At 40.8% G+C, this 19,032-nt stretch overlaps 1 protein-coding gene across 1 annotated transcript in view; it reads left to right on the forward strand.

Annotated features, from left to right (window-relative positions):
* ryr2a (ryanodine receptor 2a (cardiac)) overlaps positions 1 to 19,032 on the forward strand; it is a 666,625-nt gene that overhangs the window by 268,357 nt on the left and 379,236 nt on the right. Inside the window, exons 23-27 of the mRNA XM_030078094.1 lie at positions 43 to 126; positions 1,764 to 1,923; positions 2,005 to 2,152; positions 9,609 to 9,712; positions 10,427 to 10,531. Of these exons, the coding sequence (XP_029933954.1) occupies positions 43 to 126; positions 1,764 to 1,923; positions 2,005 to 2,152; positions 9,609 to 9,712; positions 10,427 to 10,531 (601 nt within the window). The remainder of the gene's footprint in view (positions 1 to 42; positions 127 to 1,763; positions 1,924 to 2,004; positions 2,153 to 9,608; positions 9,713 to 10,426; positions 10,532 to 19,032) is intronic.

Consider the following 19,032-nt stretch of genomic DNA (forward strand, 5'->3'; position numbering starts at 1 on the left):
TGCGTCTGTATATGTATGTGTGCATGTGTATGCATGTTACAGAACTCTCCTGGCCTTGGGTTGCCATGTTGGCTTAGCTGATGAACATGCTTTGGAGAAGGTCAAGAACATGAAACTGTCACCAACGTAAGTCTCCTTAACCACCAAAATCCAAATGATGCCAAACCTCAATGAGGTGAATGATATAAAATATATGAAATATTATGAAACTTGATTAATCTAGTAATATAATAATGGGGAAACAGGGCCATTCAAGTATTATATAAATTATATATGTGCATTTATATACAGATAATAGAATATAAATGAGTGAGGCCAAAGAGAGTCTGTATCAAGTATCAAAAGTACTTTTTCCTGGCTAACTCCAGATATGCTATGTGTAAAATTTGGTGACTATTTTTCAAATATAGAACGATTAGCAGCTGCTTTGGATAGAAATAGCTGCAGAAATGGGCATGGCTTATACTGGTAGATGTCATAAGCCACAGAATCCAGGAAAAAATAAAATATAGTTTCTGTGACTTACTGTTCAAAACATTAAGACACTGTTATAATGTTGCCATGTGGTTTTTTTTTTTTTTTTTTTGGGGGGGGGGGGGGGGGGGGGGGGGGGTCTGATCAGTGGGCGAGTTTTCCAGTTTTCCAGTCTATATGCCAAGTTTGTATGTGGTACCTCTTACAGTTTCTAAGCTTCAGATGCTTTTAGGGCAGATGAAAACAAATCTTAACAAAAGCAATAGTTAATAGTAATAAAAAATAATAACCAATCCAGAAGTTCAGCAATAGTAGATCACTCATTTAGTAGATCACTAACTTACCAACTAACATGGCTATTAGGCCAGTACACCAATGATGCGCCAATGTTATGGCCAAAAGACAATAAAAAACTACAATGATGCTCTGGAAGTAACATGCAAAACCTGAATCAAAAAATTATCGGAAATCAAATCAGGAAACCAGGTAACTTGAAATGAGTCTTATGGCCAAAGCTTTTCACACGCAATGTGAATTGCAGAGAAATTTTTAGGGGAAAATAATTATTTTGATACAAACGCAGTGAAGTCTTGACTTAGCACACGCATCAGCTAGTCTACCACAGGCATGTCAGACATGGCAGTTCAACAAGGATAAAATGGAAGCAGTGCAAGCTCCTCAAGAGATAGTTGGGTTCTTACTCATATAGTGGTATTTGCTGCTCTTTAAGAGGTGTGTAGTGTAAAGTGTAATCCTCCAGGTTTGACCCGTCATCTCCTTCCCTGTCACAACGAGCACTCCAAAATGAATGAAGTGGATATGGCCCCACAAACTACACAATTTTGATTGGTGAACCAAGGCAGAAAACATGTTTTGATGAATGCAGAACAACACTCATTTGTTTGAGATTCATTATAAACATTCTTTTCCAATGCCCCTTGTTTGCTAACTGGTGGAACTACTTTGTCTCTGAATCACTACATAACAGCTCCCCTCAGCACTGTATGTTTGTTTACACACCTGGTAGGTGAAGCTGTTGTGATCCACTTCATTCATTTTGGAGAAGAACACTCTCGGTGAAGGGCTTGTTCTCGCAACAGGGAAGGAGTTGACGGATGAAACTTGGAGGATCTATTACATTCGTATGGAGTAGCAAATACCACTATATGGGTAAGAACCCAAACAATCATTTTAAACACATCAGCATATGGAAATGTTGAACTTGCTGACTAGCATAACAATACAGGAATTAAACACAATATTGCTTTCACCTCTATCTTTTAATGTAGTTATGAGTTGTCCAGTGGTTACAAGCCTGCTCCCATGGACCTGAGCCACATCAAATTGGCTTCCACCCAGGAGGCCATGGTAGACAAACTGGCAGAGAACGCACACAATGTCTGGGCAAGAGACCGCATCCGCCAGGGTTGGACCTATGGCATCCAACAGGTAGGGTAGGGTGTGTGTGTGTATGTCTATGTGTGTTTGTGTATGTGTGTGCATCTTTATTAATAATTATTCTGTTCTCAGGATGTGAAGAATCGTCGTAACCCTCGTCTGGTTCCCTATGCTCTGCTTGATGAGAGAACGAAGAAGTCCAACAAAGACAGTCTCAGAGAGGCTGTCCGAACCCTGCTAGGGTATGGATACAATCTGGAGGCTCCTGACCAGGACCATGGTATAATACATATTGTACCTTCCAGTCAATTACTTCAAGCAAATTAAAAAATTGAAAATGTTGCTAGTAGAATTTAAAATCTGATGACTTTGGTGAGTGCCTTTATGCAGCCTTCACTCTGGGTGTTTTCCAACCTGTAATCCATTTAGTGTCGTTAGAATCAGTGGCATAGTTGAGACTTTTTCACAGTGTATATTTAGTTCAGTTTGGTTTCTTACAGTATAAAATTCAAACAAATGCGAAAGTGGCGACAAGCACAATGCAAGTGTCTTTGATTGTTTCTAACCAATGCACTTGTCATTTTTCCATTTAGAACCCACATTGTGTAAATAGCAAAGGCACTTGCACCCATCTGAGCGTCCATGATCTCTCATGTGGTCAGACACATTGTTGGTGCATTGCTGTCTTGAGACAGTTTAAAGCAATTGCATGACTGATCAACAAAAACCAGGTCTGAAGTCAATGGTGCTGTATTTCACTTTTATGTTACAAGGATACAAGGAAGTTTATTTGTCATTATACAACAGGTTGAATAATGAAATTAAAGTGTGGTTCCCTCTTGATTGATTAATTGATTGTATAGAAAATAAAATTATTAAACATGGAGGAGTGCAGATGGTGCATTTAGTAGTCTCACAGCCTGAGGGAAGAAGCTGCTCTGTAGTCTGTTGGTACGGCAGCGAATACTTCTGTATCTTTTGCCTGACGGCAGCAGGGTGAACAGGCTGTGGCTGGGGTGGGTGTTGTCTTTTAGGATCCTTTTGGCTCTGCGCAGGCACCTCACCTCCCCAATATCACTGATGCTTGGTAGATGGGTGCCAATGATGTTTTGGGCAGTTTTAATCACTTGTTGCAGAGTCTTCCTGTCCTGGGCCGTGCACATCCCATGCCAGTTTGTGATGTTTCCAGTCAGGATGCTTTCAATCGCTCCTTTGTAGAAGCTGACAAGAACTTGATGTGGGAATTTTGCTTTCTTAAGTTTCCTTAAGAAATACAGCCGTTTCTGGGCTTTTTAAACCAGGGCAGAGATATGTGAAGTCCATGTCAGGGTCTCTGTTATGTTGATTCCCAGGAACTTAAAACTGCTCACTTGCTCCACCTCAGCTCCATTGATGTAGACAGGGTTGTGTGTCTTTGCCTCTTTTTTTCGAAAATCAACTATCAGCTCTTTGGTTTTGGTGACGTTGAGCAGAAAGTTGTTGTCTGTGCACCATTCTGCAAGATGGTTGATTTCCTCCCGATATGAAAACTCATCATTGTTGGAGATCTTCATTGTTGTAGATCTGGCCAATGATGGCGGTGTCATCTGCGAACTTGACAATAGAGTTCTCTCCATGTCTGGAATATACTTTATTATCATGTCCTGCATGAAAATTGTCTTTGGTCTCACTAATAAAACACATAGGATACATTGGAAAACACAATCATTCCATTAAACATAGACATATATCCATGAGATTGATATAGCACATCACATGTACCCCCTCCCTCTAGCCCACACACACAAGCATATACATCAGATACAAGTCAACAAGCACCAGTTCCAGCCCATTTATAGCGCTCTTGTCTACATCTCCCTTTCATCTAGCTTTTCCATATTTTATTGACCATGGATATTGCATTTGGGATAAAAGAGTCTTTGTATATCTTTTTACTTGCCATGTATGCTCTATATCGCCGCCCAAGGGGAAGCAGCTCAAATTCAGGATGGAGAGGGTGGGGGTCATCATCTAATATGTTCATGGTTTTTCTGTGTACTGCAGTGCTGTGTAGCTTATCTAGTGTTTTTTGAGGTCGCCCTATAATTTCCCCTGCCATTTTAACAATTCTGGACAGCTTGTTCTTATTGTCTAGATTCAAGTGACCGTACCAGACAGAGATGTTGTAAGTAATGACGCTCTCTATCAGGCTGACATATACCCTCTCAAGAATATTACAGCTGACTCCAAAGCCCTTCAATTTCCTAATTAAAAACAGCATTTGGCTGGCCTTTTTGCATATACAGTAGCATCAGCATTTTCAGTGAAGTTCAGCTTATCATCAATGATTGTACTTAAATACTTAAAACATTTAACAATTTCCACAGATTCATTAGTTAATATCAGTGGTGTTGGAAAACCTGTTTGGTTAAGAATCAGCTCCTTTGTTTTACCTGCATTAATAAAAAGTGAGCTGGTCTTACACCACTGTTCTAGCTTAAAAACATGATCAACATAGTCAGATATGCTGTCATTCTTGTGAAACAGTCCCACTAATGCCATATCATCTGCATATTTAAATAATTTAAAAGTACTATGATGAAGTGTCATTTCATTTATATACACAGAAAACAGGACAGGGGAAAGAACACACCCTTGAGAGGCCCCTGTATTCAGCAGTATTTCATTAGAGGCCATGTCCCTCGCACACACTCGCTGTGGGTGGTCGGTTAGGAAGTGCTTGATCCAGTGCGCCAACCCCCCATCCACCCCCAAGTCAATGAGTCGTTGCAGGAGTATGTGAATTTGCATTGTGTTGAAGGCAGCAGTAAAATCAACAAATAAAATCCATACATAAGTATTGGTGTTTTGCAAATGTTTGGAGACCATGTTAACCATGGAGAGAGTGGCATCCTTAGTCCCTCTATGAGGCTTATAAACAAACTGTAGAGGGTCCAGATGTGGGTTCAGGGATGCAGTGAGGTGTTTGGTTACAACCCTCTCCATACATTTCGGGTCAAGGCAACCAGGCGGAAGTCATTCAATTCTTTGGATCCAGGTTTCTTTGGTAGTGGCTTAATAATTGACAACTTCCACATATCCGGCACAGTGCAGGTGCTCAGTAGAAGTTGAAATAAATGAGTAAAAACTGATGCAAGTTCAGTGGCGCATGCCTTCAGTATCTTTGATTTTTGAGAGGCACTGTTTAACTTCCTCCTCTGAGAGCTGATTTGTGGTGGTTTGCGGTATGTCGGTGCAGACAGCAATGCATTTGTCTTTGCTATCAGAAGAGTCAAACCTTCCATAAAAGTTACTAAGTTTGTTCAGGAAAGGGAGGTCCATATTTGTATCTACTTGTTTTTTGGGGTCTCTGCCCATCATTTTATTGAGCCCTTCCCACGCTTGTTTAGGATTGCTTGTGCAGAATTGTTCCTCCACTTTATTTTTGAAATCCATTTTAGCTTTCTGCCTCTCCGCCCTAAGCTCTTTCCCTATATCTTCAAGTTCAAGTTCAAGATTTATTCGTCACATGCATGAATGTACAGGTACAGCAGCAGTGAAATGTAATTGCAACAACTCGGCACTGTGCAAGTAAAAAATAGATAGAATAAAATAGTTAAAAAAATAAAAATAAAGATAAAATGGAAAGTATATATAACATTCCTATATACAATGTACAACCTATGTACAATATACAACAATATACAATAAGTACAAATAAGTAGAAGAACTGAGCTGTCAGGGTGGGTGGGGTGGGGTGGGGGCTCTGTGAGCATCAGACAGCAAGGGATAGCAAGGTGCTGAGCTGTCTGATACTGCATGTAGGTGGTGTTGTGGACTGATACAAAGTGTATGTGCTATGAGTTCAGAATCCGTGTGGCCTGGGGGAAGAAGCTCCTTCTCAGCCTCTCAGTCCTGGCTTTGATGGAGCGAAGCCGCTTGCCTGAGGGCAGCCACTCGAACAGTTTGTGGTTGTGATGGTGAGTGTCTTTGATAATCCGACTTGCCCTGGACCTGCACCGCCGGGTGTAGATGTCCTGGAGGCCGGGCAGTGCTGTGCGGGTGATGCGTTCAGCACATCGGATCACTCTGTGCAGGGCTTTCCTGTCCTGGGAGCTGCAGCTGCCGTACCAGGCAGTGATGCTCCCAGAAAGCACAGACCCCACTGTGGCGGCGTAGAACGTTTTCAGCAGCGAAGTAGAGATCCTCAGAGATGTGAACCCCGAGGTACCTGTAATTGCTTACTCTCTCCACCGGGATCCCGTAGATCCTGAGCGACGCATAGTGGATCCTCTGACTCTCTCGCCTGAAGTCGACCAACACCTCCTTGGTCTTGGCGACATTCAGGTCCAGGTTGTTGTCCTTACATCATGAAGACAGCAGCTCCACCTCCTCCAGATAAGCCGTCTCGTTGTTATTAGAGATCAGGCCTACCACCAATGTGTCATCCGCAAATTTCACAATGATGTTGGATTGGTGTGTCGCTGTGCAGTCATGGGTGTACAGGGAGTAGAGCAGAGGGCTCAGTACGCAGCCTTGGGGGGCACCAGTGTGGAGGGTACGGGAGCTGGAGGTGTGGGCTCCAACCTTCACCACTTGTGGTCTGCCGGTCAGGAAGCTCTGAACCCAGGAGCAGAGTGAGGGACTCAGCCCCAGGTCCCTGAGCTTGGTGACCAGTCTGTGGGGAACTATAGTGTTGAATGCTGAGCTGTAATCAATAAACAGCAGACACACATAATTGTCCAGGTGGGATAGGGTGGAGTGGAGGACATGGGTGATGGCATCATCAGTACTCGTATTGGGGCGATAGGCGAACTGAAGGGGGTCCAGGGAGTCCGGCAGTGATGAACAGATGAAGTCTTTGATGAGTCTTTCAAAGCACTTCATCACCACGGAGGTCAGAGCTACAGGGCGGTAGTCATTTAGACTGGCTGGGTTGGTCTTTTTGGGCACAGGGATTTATGGTGGACTTTTTTAGGCAGGTGGGGACGACAGAGTGGGCCAGGGACAAATTAAATATGGATGTGAACACCGGAGCTAGTTGGTTAGCGCAGGATTTTAGCAGACGCCCGGGGATGCCATCTGGGCCAGCTGCCTTCCTGCTGTTCACTCGTCTCAGAGCTCTCCTTACATCATGCTCCGGGAGCGAGAGTGGGCGGTTCTCCTCACCGGTCAGGTCACTTGCTTCGATTACGCTAGCCACAGCGCTAGCGCTAGTGCCGCCAGCCTCAAAGCGAGCGAAGAAGGTGTTAAGCTCTTCCTCCAGTGAGGAGTCCACAACAGCCGAGGTGTTCACTCGTCTACTATAATCTGTAATTGTCCGCAGTCCTTGCCACATGACATCTCTGACCATCTCAGTGTCACCCCTTAAGAAAGCCCTCTTTTTCTCATTAAGATACGTGTTTAGATCTTTTGACAGCCAGGGCGTATTATTGGGAAATATTATGATTCTTTTAGCTTCAATTGCAGATATCTCACAGAACTGTATGTATGAGGTGATACAGTCTGTTAGCTCATGGAGGTCTCCGCATGAGTCGGAAAATAAGTCCCAATTTGTGGTTTCAAAGCAGTATTTTAGCTTATCCAATGTCTCCTCATTCCATACTTGTACCATTTTTATGATGGGCCTTTCGCGCTTTACTAGCTGTCTGTACTTCAGCAACAAGTGTATGACGTTGTGATCTGATTTCCCAATAGGGGGGCGGCACCTAGCCTTGTAAGCGTGCTCTATATTGCCATAACATTGATTCAGGATGTTAGATGCGTGAGTTAGGCAATCTATATACCGTCGTAGAGCTGGAATATAAGCTGACAGGGAGAGTGTGTTAAAGTCCCCTAAAATGAATATGGGTTGGTCAGCTGATCGGGAGAGCGCGTTGTTGAAACAGTCTAATATGCGCTCGGCTGCCTCTTTGTTGTTCAGACCGGGCACATACACCAATATGACAGTCAGCTGCCCAAACTCTCGGGGTAAGTAAAATGGTCTGAATGAAACCACTAAGATCTCATAGTCTCTTGTGCAAATCCGTTCCGAAACAGTGAATTGCGTGGCCCATTTATTGTCATAGATTTTTGTGACATAGCCTCGTCTCTATCTAATCTGATTATGGTATATCCATCAACGCTAAAATGACAGTACCACTTCAACCATGTTTCAGTACAACAAATGAGGTTACTGCATCGGAAGTCCTCCTCATATTTGATGAAGTGTCACCTCATCTAATTTATTGTTGGGCGACCTTACATTCGAGAGGGTGATCACTGGTAAGGGGTGCTGGCTCCCACATCTCCTTAATCAATTCCGAATACCTCCTCTGGATCCGTTTCTTCTTATTTGGTTTTTTAATCCTCGATGTTAAAAATCCAAGTGGTAGTAAAAGTCCAGCACTCATGTTACTTGTGTTAGGCTGACAGGAGAGAATATATTCCCAGGAATAAATAATGCGGGGCAGGGCAATCCCATTGTTAGTAGGCCCATTGTCAGCTTTTGCCTCGGATATTGTCGACAGGAGAGTTACCAGGGCAATATTAACAGCAGAAAAGTTCATGGTCCTTGAGATATGATGTGCATGCGTTGAAATAACTTCGAAACTACTTCAAACATACATTAGGACGCACTCAAAAACAATAAAAGCGACAGAGACAAACAGACAGGTGAGACACAGGGTCAGCAGCAGAGCCGCGCCCCCAGTGGAAAGTCAGTCATGGTAAATCCCACAATATAATAGCAATCCACCAAGGTGCAGATGCACCTGGCTTTTAAAGGGAATGGGAAGATGATGCTCTGATTGGTGTACTTCATGTTGTGCCCAGAATACACAGTAGAACCCTTTTGAATCATTCTGTTAAAATAGCAAAAGTGGACATGGACATAACCTAAATGCTTTTGCTCCATGCACTTCAAACCATGTGCTTAAGTTTCCAAAGTTTCATTACATATGGGCAGATGTGTTGAAATGATGGTGATGAAAATTTCACCTCTCTAAGATATTGAGCTGATTTTTTAGATTTTTTAAGTGTGAGTTTTATGGTTATGTGGTTATTATTTTAAATAAACCATGCCCACTTCAATCTGTCTTGACCATATTTTTGTGAGTAAACTTGGAAATGTTCCTGGAGCATGTAAACCAAATTTCATACAAATCAATGCAGCCAACTATACAGAAAGGGAGTCACAAGGTATCAGTGGTTCTCATTCACAAGAGCCTAACCTGGTTGAGACTTTAAAGGACCATATCAGTGATTCTGCATGTTTAGACATTAAAATGGATATACATCATGCTTCAACTGAAAGCAAGTAGTTGTATTATAGAACTCTGATGTCATTTCTCCCACTTTTTACACAGCCATTGGTGTCTTTTCAGTCCACTACTATATAAAAATGAACTTCAAACTTTATTCACACTTGTCCATCAGCATAACAGTCATTTACATTTGTTTTCTTAAAAGCAGCAGCACTGTTTGTTAGCCACAGAAGTAGAACATTTTAAGGTGGATGTTCCAAGCAGAAATTCAAATTTGGAAATTGAGGGATTTTTATTATGTGTTGTGACATCTTTAGTATGCCTGGATGATTTGCAGAATGGTTTGTTGCAATGTAAAATGTGGGTAAATTCAAGTAAATGGGCGAAATATTCAAAGTCACTTGTATAGTCTTTTAAAAACAGTAAGGATAGAAGCTGGGTGTGGACACAGCCACTGTTCATGTTCTACATATTTTTCCTCTCCTTTTCCTGCCTGGTCTTTATCTTTTCTAGCAGCTCAATCTGATGTCAGCAGTATGTCTGCAGAGAGGTTCCGCATATTTCGGGCAGAGAAAACCTACAGCGTCAATACTGGGAAATGGTACTTTGAGCTGGAGGTGAGTGGAGGTATTAATAGTGATCTTGATGGCAATGAACACAAGGACTCTGATGGTGACTTATGATCACATTACTTTGAACAGTATTTGCACTTTATTTATAAATTGGAATGTGAAATAAAGGATAAAGGTGCCTGCAGAATTGCAGTGACTTTACCATTGCAACGAAGACCGAAAATACTGTTGTGATTTGAATTTGAGATGGGCTGTGATGGCCTCCAGTGCAAACTATGTCACTTCTCTTTTCCAGTTTGCAGACCACTGATTATGTTATGTGGTATCAAATTCCATGCAAAATGCAAAAACAAAATATTCCTTCATCTCATGTTTAAAGTTGAAGTTACAGTTCCCCTGTTTAAGTTGTTGGTACATTTTGCTGGCTGAAGTAAAATTACTTGAATACTTTATTTGAGTACAATTGAGCTCAGCTACATATGAATTGTGTCTGCTCTACTGCTACTACTCTACCTTGCTTGCGTCACAAAAAACAAGGTGTGGCACATTACACAGGCCATGTTGACAGTATATATTAAAAAGGCTATGAAGTCCCCAGAGACAAGCACTTGCAAATCTTAAAATGACCAGTGAACATGGCCACTGGTATCTGTGTCGCAGAGATGACTTTCAAAAGACTATGTGGCCATCTTAAGGATCTCATTGTTTTACAGCTCATAAAATGGATATTAACCTCCTCCTCTACTGTTCCTCTTCCAGGTGTTAACAGCAGGAGAGATGAGAGTGGGCTGGGCCAAACCAGGCTGTCTACCTGACCAAGAGTTGGGGTCTGATGAGCAGGCCTTTGTTTTCGATGGCTTCAAGGTAACTTGGTTTTCCTTTACTGTACAGATGCACGGCCATAGCATAAATGTAACTTGTTATGTGCTTTCACTTGCAGTCAGATTGTCCTGACTCAGAGTGGAACATTTCACAGTCCTAAATTACAGTGGCCCTGATGTGTGTAACACTATCACAAATTACAACAAGGACACACGGTGCCATGGATGAGAAGCACCCTTTCATTGACGTCTTCCAAGATAGTCCACATTGATCCTGTAAATGCGAGATTGAGTTTAACCTACAGCTCATTAGAGGGTCTTCACAACTAAAAAAAACAAAACACAACATACAGTCGAGCAAAATCACAAATGACACAGCACAACAGCTGAGGAAACAATACAATTTCACAAAGTAAGATGTTGATTCAAATTGCAAAGAGACCAGCTTCACTGTGCAGGGAAACCTGTGGAATAGTTTCAAAGAGCCCTTTGAAGGTCCAATACACACACACACACACACACACAGGAACCTGACCTGATGCAGAAGCCTGACTAAAAAGGTAGGTCTTAAGTTTGCTTTTAAAAATATCAACACTTTGTGCGGCCGACAGGTCCTCTGGCAGGCTGTTCCACAGACATGGACCATAGTAATAAAAAGACACCTCGCCTTAAGTTTTGGTCCTGACTTGGCCGCCACCAGAGGACTTGAGGCTTCTCAAGGGTGCATAGGATAAAAGCAAATCTGATAAATAACTGGGACTAAGACCATTAAGAGCTTTATAAACCAATAAAAGGATTTTAAAATTGATTCTGAAGCACACGGGAAGCCAGTGCAGAGACTTTAAAATTGGTGTAATGTGTGCTCTCTTTCTGGTCCTTGTCAGTGAACATGCAGCTGAGTTTTGTTATAACTGTAATTGAAAAATATTTTTCTTTGGAACACCAGAAAGTAGAGCAGGTAGTCAATTCTGTACGTATAGTAATAAAAGCGTGTATCATTGTCTCTGTGTTCGCTTGAGAGAAAAATGGTCGGACTCTGGCAAAATAATTAAGGTGGTAAAATGCATTTTTAGTTATATGCCTGATATGTGGTTCAAAACAGAGATCCAAATCAAAAATAAATCCAAGGTTTTTCACTTGCTGACATGGTTTTAATGCAAGTGTCTGCAGTTTTGTATTGAGTTTCTCCCTCTGAGCTTCAGGACCAATAATTAAGAGCGAGGTTTTGTCCTGGTTGAACTGTAGAAAATTTTCTGCCGTCCATGACTTGATATCTAAAAGTTAAAAAGAGCATCAACTGGCTTTGGGTCATCAGGAGACACAGCAACATAGAGCTGTGTATCGTCAGCATAAGTATGGAAATTTATGCCATGCCTCCTGATGACGTTACCGAGTGTAAACTGTTTTAAAATAAGATGTGGGAATGGGGTATAAAAAGCAGGTTGCTGGTTTTAATTGGGCAACCGCTCTGCTAAGCATCTCAGCATCAACCAGGACAAAACTCTAGTGTTTCCTCACATAGAAACAAATGTTCTGGGTTAATAAAATCCCTAGGCTGGGATTGACATAAATTTGCCCTAATTGTTTCTATTTTACTACTGTGAACTGCAAATTCATCACACTTGGAATTGGTTGACATACTACTAGGCTGGTTAAAAACAGGGTTAATTAAATGATCAATTGTTGTAAAAAGGATTCTTGGGTTGGTCTGGTTGTTATTTATCAGTTTTGAGAAATATGTTTGTCTTGCTTTCATAATTGCTTTAATATAGATAGAGAGTTGTTCATGGAAAATTTGATAATTGATTATTAGTTTATTCTTTCTCCATCTCCTTTCAGTCATTCAACAGCTTTTCTGTAGCTGTATAGTTTCTTCATTTCTCCAGGGGGGTGTAGGTTTACTGATAATCTTCAATTTTACAGGGGCCACTGTGTCGAGAGTTGATCTTAATTTGCTGTTAAAACTATGTACAATAAAAAAACAGGAAGAGGGTAAAAAGCCTGCAAGTGTGTCGTTTAAAAGCTCAATAAAATTTGAAGCCACTTCAGTAGTAAGATAGTGTTTTGTGACAGTTTGCTCTGGAATATCCTGTTGTTTAAAACCACTGACGTTAAAAAAGACACAAAAATGATCCAAGATACCGACATGCACAACTGAAGAGACATGTGCTGACAGGCCGGTAGGCTGAGCAACATGTTGGGTAAAATTCGTACATTTTAGTAAATTTAAAAATTCTAAAGCAAAAAGTCTGATTGATTGTCTATGTGTAGGTTAAAATCACCTAAAATAATAACTCTATCATAATTGGTGGTGATGGTTGATTGCAATTCTGAGACCATTTGACCGTTTGGGTGGCCTGTATACACACATACATAAAATAGAAGGCCTGCTAAAAACAATGAAGTGATGTTCAAACAAAGTGTCATCAAATGTAATGTCTTTAAAACCAAGTGACGCTGAGAGGATGGATGTTGTACCCCCAATTTTTTTGACCGTCCTGGTGGAGTAAGAGAAAGTGTAGTCTGGAGGTGAGGTTTCAATCAGAGCTGCTGGGCCATCAGTGTTAAGCCATGTCTCAGTTATAAACATCCAATCACTGGGGGACAGCAGCTGGTGGTTTGTGTGTGTACAGTGGTGTAAGGTTATTAAAATTCACTCCATGTGCTCTCGAGTGCTGTGTCTGCTGGTGATGATGATGGGAATTACTTGGTGGTCAGCGTGTCTGGTCTTACTGCAGGGGGAGCTAGTGGTGCTATGGAGAGTATTGGCGAGTGTATCTGAATTACATGAGAGTGGTAGTCAATCACGTGATGAGGTGGAGGTGGCTTCAGTAAGAGCCCACCGGTGCTCTGTCAGGGACTGAGCTGCGTTGGTCCATGGCACAGTGGTGCCCAGGTCTCCACCAGTGATCTCACTGACAGCCTCCATGGCACCGGGACACTGTGCCAGCATGGTGTCGATGAGCCGCTCGTCCTCTCCAATTTGGTGAAAGAGAAAGACTCTTTCCTCCAGTTTGGTGACTCTCTGGGTCAGCTGAAGGCAGCCCTCACATGGAGCAGGTGGAGAGGTAAGTGGTGCCATGTTGAACACCGTCTCACACGGCGCCAACTTCGTCTTGTTAACCACCAGCGCAGGCTGGAGCATAAGGCATAAGGCATGGCATAAGGCTTGCAGCACCAGGGACAGGTCCCATGCTGGAACTCTCGGGGATCTTGGGGAATGCATCCTCCACACCAGACTGTGACTCCCCACAGTGTTATTGTCCACCCTGGCATGATGACACGAAATAGCAGCTACATACACCTTAAGAGTAGAAGGAGACCCGCCCCTGTCCAAGAGAGACTGGAGGAACAGTCCACTTACAACCTGTGAAAAGAAATAGAAAAGAAATAGAAAAATATCTTGCAAAAAGGGTACTTATCTAGTATAAGGCCAAAAGGGCTGGTGCTTGAGCACCGCCTGGGGTCTTATCTGTGTAAGTGCCTGAGCAAGACGATTCATTTTGCTTAAATGGAAATCATCTGCACCCCTTTCCCATGCACTTTGGATTAAAGCAGTTCTATTTCGTCCCTTCTGACCACCAGAGGTTTGTTGTGTTTCTTCCACTCACAGCCGGATTCAAGGTATGTTTGCTTGATTTATATTTATACTGATAAATTGTTGGTGAGGCTGGCGACTTTTGCTTCGGTCGTTGTTTGGATTGTTATATCATTTGTTGGTAATGGCAGCGTTTGTGCTTTCCATTCCCATTGTAAGCTTATTTCGTTGCATAATAGTTTTATTATTACTGAAGAAGGAGTTCACCGAAGTATTTTGCTTTGGTTGTCTTTTGTTTATCATTGAACAGTTTTTGTTGGTGAAGGCAGCGTTTGCGCAGCTCACTCCCACTTGATGATAACTGTTTGTTGCGCACTGTTGCACTATAATTAGTTGCCAAAATAGGTTTTGCCAGCATCCTGGCATTACATTATTCCCACCTGTATTCATGCCAATCCCCCTAATGTTCTGGTTAGGCTACATGTTTCCTGCAGGGCAGGAATTATTTAGAACTCAGCATATACATCAGTTACATGTGAAGCAATAAAATGTGATTTATAGCATTGCTATTGCTGTTGCTTTATCCAGCTGCTGCAACTAGAATTTTGATTTAATGCTAGATTGAATAGTTAAGTTGCAAACTTAACATTTAAATTTCAATTGTATATACTATATCATATTTTATTATTATCAATATTATATCAATCATATTCATGAGGATAATAAATAAATATTCATTATTCAGTCTACTGGTTCAAAAGATCAAGATATCTTGAAAAGAAAGAAGACAAAAAGAAAGACAAAAGGAAGAGAGCAGCACATCAGGTAAAGAATGAATCTTTGTACTTGCAATACAAGAATTCAATTACTGAACTAAACAACCATAAATAACTGTTGTACGATTAATGTTTTCTGTCATTAATAGACTGGCTTTATTATTGACTAGATGAAAGGTTATTTATTACTAATAAGGTTAATTAATCATACATTAATACTAAAATCACAAGGTGTGCATTGTTCCTAGGTGAAGGTCTTGTGGAAAGTGGTGAGTCAGGTGAGGAGATGGAGACAGAGAGATCACAGAGAAAATGCAGGAAAAAGAGAGAGAGCCTGTAGAGAAAGAGGGAGACACTGAGCTAAGATGATCATTGGGCAGTTAAGTGGCAGTTTATATAGGTATACAACTACATTATAGTTGTTTTGCACTCACATCAGTATTTTATATTACCTGAGACAAGTCATATGTTTTGCTGATATTCACTGTTAAAGTTGGAAGAGGAGGTATTGCCTTTTGGTTGAATTGTCGTACTTTTGTTGTTTTGTGTATATTTTAAATAATAACCTACAGCTAGAATATTTAAAATAGTTTTGTTTGCCTCATTGTACAGTTCAGCCACAGATGTTCCTCACTGAACAGTGGTATCAGTTACTTTAGCCAAGCCTTACTCAGTCCCAGCCTTACTCGATTTATCTAGAACTGCTTTGTGGACAGCATTATCGTTTTTGTCTGCCCCAGCAGAAACTGAGTACTATCCAAGTACCAAGTACCAGCTGACTATAATAAACTGTTTACTGAATATTTGAATATTGGTTGCAATAGTTCAAGAGGTTATGCTGTAGTTCATCTTTGTTTGGAAAAGGATGGATGTGAAGTTATGACAACTTAAAACTGAATGTTTTTATAAATAAATACTTAATACTTATTTAAATCTCAAGATGTCACTGTATCCCTATCTAATGGCACAGTGTGCAGCCTGGCTGAGAGCACTTTATCTTTCTTGTTTTTTTGTAAAAGAGCTCTAAGGTTAATCGATCCATTTTGGGTCCCAGCCGGATTCCCTGTGCTTACTTTTTTTCTTCCCTCTCCCTCCTCCTTAACTCTCTTCTTCCCTGCTGCCCTCTCCTGCCTCACCATGCTCATCTGCAGAGCAGGAAGACGCACCCTCCTGCTCTGCGCCTCCACTTTTCTCTCCTCCACTCACCTCCTCCACTATTTCTGCCTGTGTACTTGTCTAAAATAATTGGGAACAACTGTTAGATTCTCTCACATCACTAATATCACGGAGGTAATGTTAGGAACATTTAAATATTACACTTGCCACGGTACAGATCAGTATCATTTCTATTCCTCAGAACTTGAGGGCATAACGTCATAATAAACCAAGAACATTGAGCGTACTTTATCTAACATTACCTAACTCTCTTCCTCAGGAACCTGAATGATTACAGAAAATCACCTGACATTAAGCTATGTCGTGCCATTTTTCAAAACGTATATGAAACGTAACACGTTAAGGCCAAACTGTGCATCCTTGATGTTAAACGTTACTGTCGGTAATACAATGTTAATATTAACAATAACAATTAGGGTCGTTTTCACAGGCTTGAACAAAAAATTGATTAAACTTAATCTGGTTTAGGTACCTCTCTCTCACCCTTTTCTCTCCCTCTGCGAGTACGCAGCAGTTTAGGAGTTTATTAGGATCCCCATTAGTCTTCACCGAGGTGAAGACTATTCTTCCTGGGGTCCAAATTAAAATGAAACACTGAACTTTACGTAAATACAACAAGTAAACAAAAATACTTAGAAAGAAAATACAATTACATTGAATAATTAAACATAACAAAACAGTAACAATGTTAATTTGCTAAGTAAACTTAAAATTTCTACTAATTATGGCTTCTTTTAATTTCTTTTTGAATCTCCATTTATCATCTATCATGACTGCATTTGTAGGGAGCTTATTTCAATATGTTATTGCTCTATATATTACAGTTCTCTTAAGTGCATTTGTTCTAGGAAGAGGCAGAGTAAAGTGAACACCCATGGCTTGTCTAGTGGCATAGCCATGTCTAGTATTTGTTGGTTGTAGCTTTAACAGTAAATTATTGGGTTTTCCACAATAATAAACATTAAACAAATATGTCACAAGACTACATGCCAGTCTTTGATCAACCCTCATCCATGACAAAACCCCATGCATCCACTCAACACTACTTCTCCCGGGCAGCGTAGTGTGAGTTGTGCTGCCCTGTTCTGAGTGATTTGGAGTTTGTGCAAGTCTTGTTTGGAGCACTAGACCATGTTGTTGGGCAATAGTCGAGACAGTACAAAACTAGAGATTGCTAGAGATTGTTTGACCGTTGAGTCACTTCTCATTTCTTACAACCATGTCGAAAGACACAACTCGTGGAAGACACAACTCCGTAGAAAACATCTACAGAGATTGCACAAACTGATAAAATTGGGTTAAGAACTGTCCAATGCACTACTAAAAACTTGAAGGATAGACGTGTGTAGATGTGCTGGAAAGGCAGTGTCCGACTCTCCCGTCATCAATACAAGATCTTGGTGAAATATTAATGCAACACTGGATGGAAATAAATCTTGTGACATTGCAGAAGCTTATCAAAACAATCCCACAGCGAATGCGTGCCGTAATCAAAGCTAAAGGCGGTCCAACGAAATATTAGAGTGTGTGACCTTTTTTTTGGTGGCGACTTTTTTGGCCAGGCATTGTATTACAATCAGCAGAAAATTACCCAAATTGCAAACATGGTTGCGCTGGCTGGATCAGATGCTGTAGCCTCTCTGGTGACAACTATCTTCATCACTTGGTTGGTGACATCTCCATTCTGCACTTCGCCATCCTTTTAAAGTCAGAAGCACAGAAATGGAAATGAGTTAACTTATGGAAATGAGACAGCAGCAACTCTGCTGCTGTCTGCAAAAAGTGGCTAAATCTACCACTTCAGCTCAGTTATTTTAGACCAGATTCATCATAAACAATGCTGAGGATAGAAGCTTACTGTTAAAATGTGAGTTGTGGGGAATTATTTTACTTTTAAAACTACAGCAGCCCAACAGCTAAATAATGTCTGCAACAAAGCATTTCCAGAAAATGTAAGGAACAGAGCCTGCAACCTAGCAGCGGTTAATGACGACATCGTAGGCTCAAGACAGGATAAGTGTACCTGGGTCCTTGCCTGCTATCTACTTCTTCTGAATATTTGTAACTGTGCATCAAAAAACATGTTGTTTTAAATATTTACATAAAACCAGAAATCAAATTGTTTAGAATTTTTTTTTTTTTTTTTTTTTAGAGTAAGAGTAGATATTATAATGTAATGTGTAGTCTGTAATGTGTTGCTTTGCAGGAGCAAGCACACAATAAAAGGGGTGGCTCACTTGGAAAAATACAAGCAACATATAATCTTAATAGTGTTTTAGTCTTAATGTCAATATCTTAAATGTTAAGATAAAATTTTGATGGAAGAAAAATAAAAACGCAAATCAGAGCATAGCTTTTCTGATGCTGGTATACAAAAAAAAAAGATATTTTGTTTAAAAAAAAAAACGCAACATGTAAAGTTAAGTGTGAAGATCTGATGATTTAGTGTTGCCTACCAAGTATTCCTCGACAAGATCCTTTTCCTTTTCCCCGAGATACACGAACAGGTAGCGGATGGCAACCTCTCTCTGTCTTTCAACTGTATCACCCTGAAAAGAAAATGAAAAAATTTCTTAGACCTGCCCTGCCATATGACTTCCATATAGCTGCAACTACCAAGAGTGTAAACAAGCAATTCTAGGGGAGAGCTATGGTGGAGGTCCATGGGTGAAGTAGGTCTGTGGATAAGAAGGCTGAAAAAAAAAGTGTAAATGATGAAGCCCAAACCCTAATCCTTAAATACTTTTCTTTTCCTCCAAATTTCAAGTTCAGTCATTTTAGAGAGGAACACTCCAAATTCATGCAATAGAGAAGGAGCTGACAGGTCACATATCACCAGTTTAAATTAAACAGCAACAGGTACACAAAGGTCTCTTGCACACTTGAAGCATTTATTTGACAATTGTGTAGGTGAAGTGGAAGGAACACCCACACACTGTTTACACTTTCACAATAAAGACTATATTTAATAATTTGCACAACATTTCGCTCAAAGACCTTCATCAGGTGTATACAGACAAATGGAATCCGGGTCTTTATATACAAAAGTAGGGT

The sequence above is a fragment of the Myripristis murdjan genome, chromosome 19 (genome assembly GCF_902150065.1).
Source record: "Myripristis murdjan chromosome 19, fMyrMur1.1, whole genome shotgun sequence".
NCBI lineage: Eukaryota > Metazoa > Chordata > Actinopteri > Holocentriformes > Holocentridae > Myripristis > Myripristis murdjan.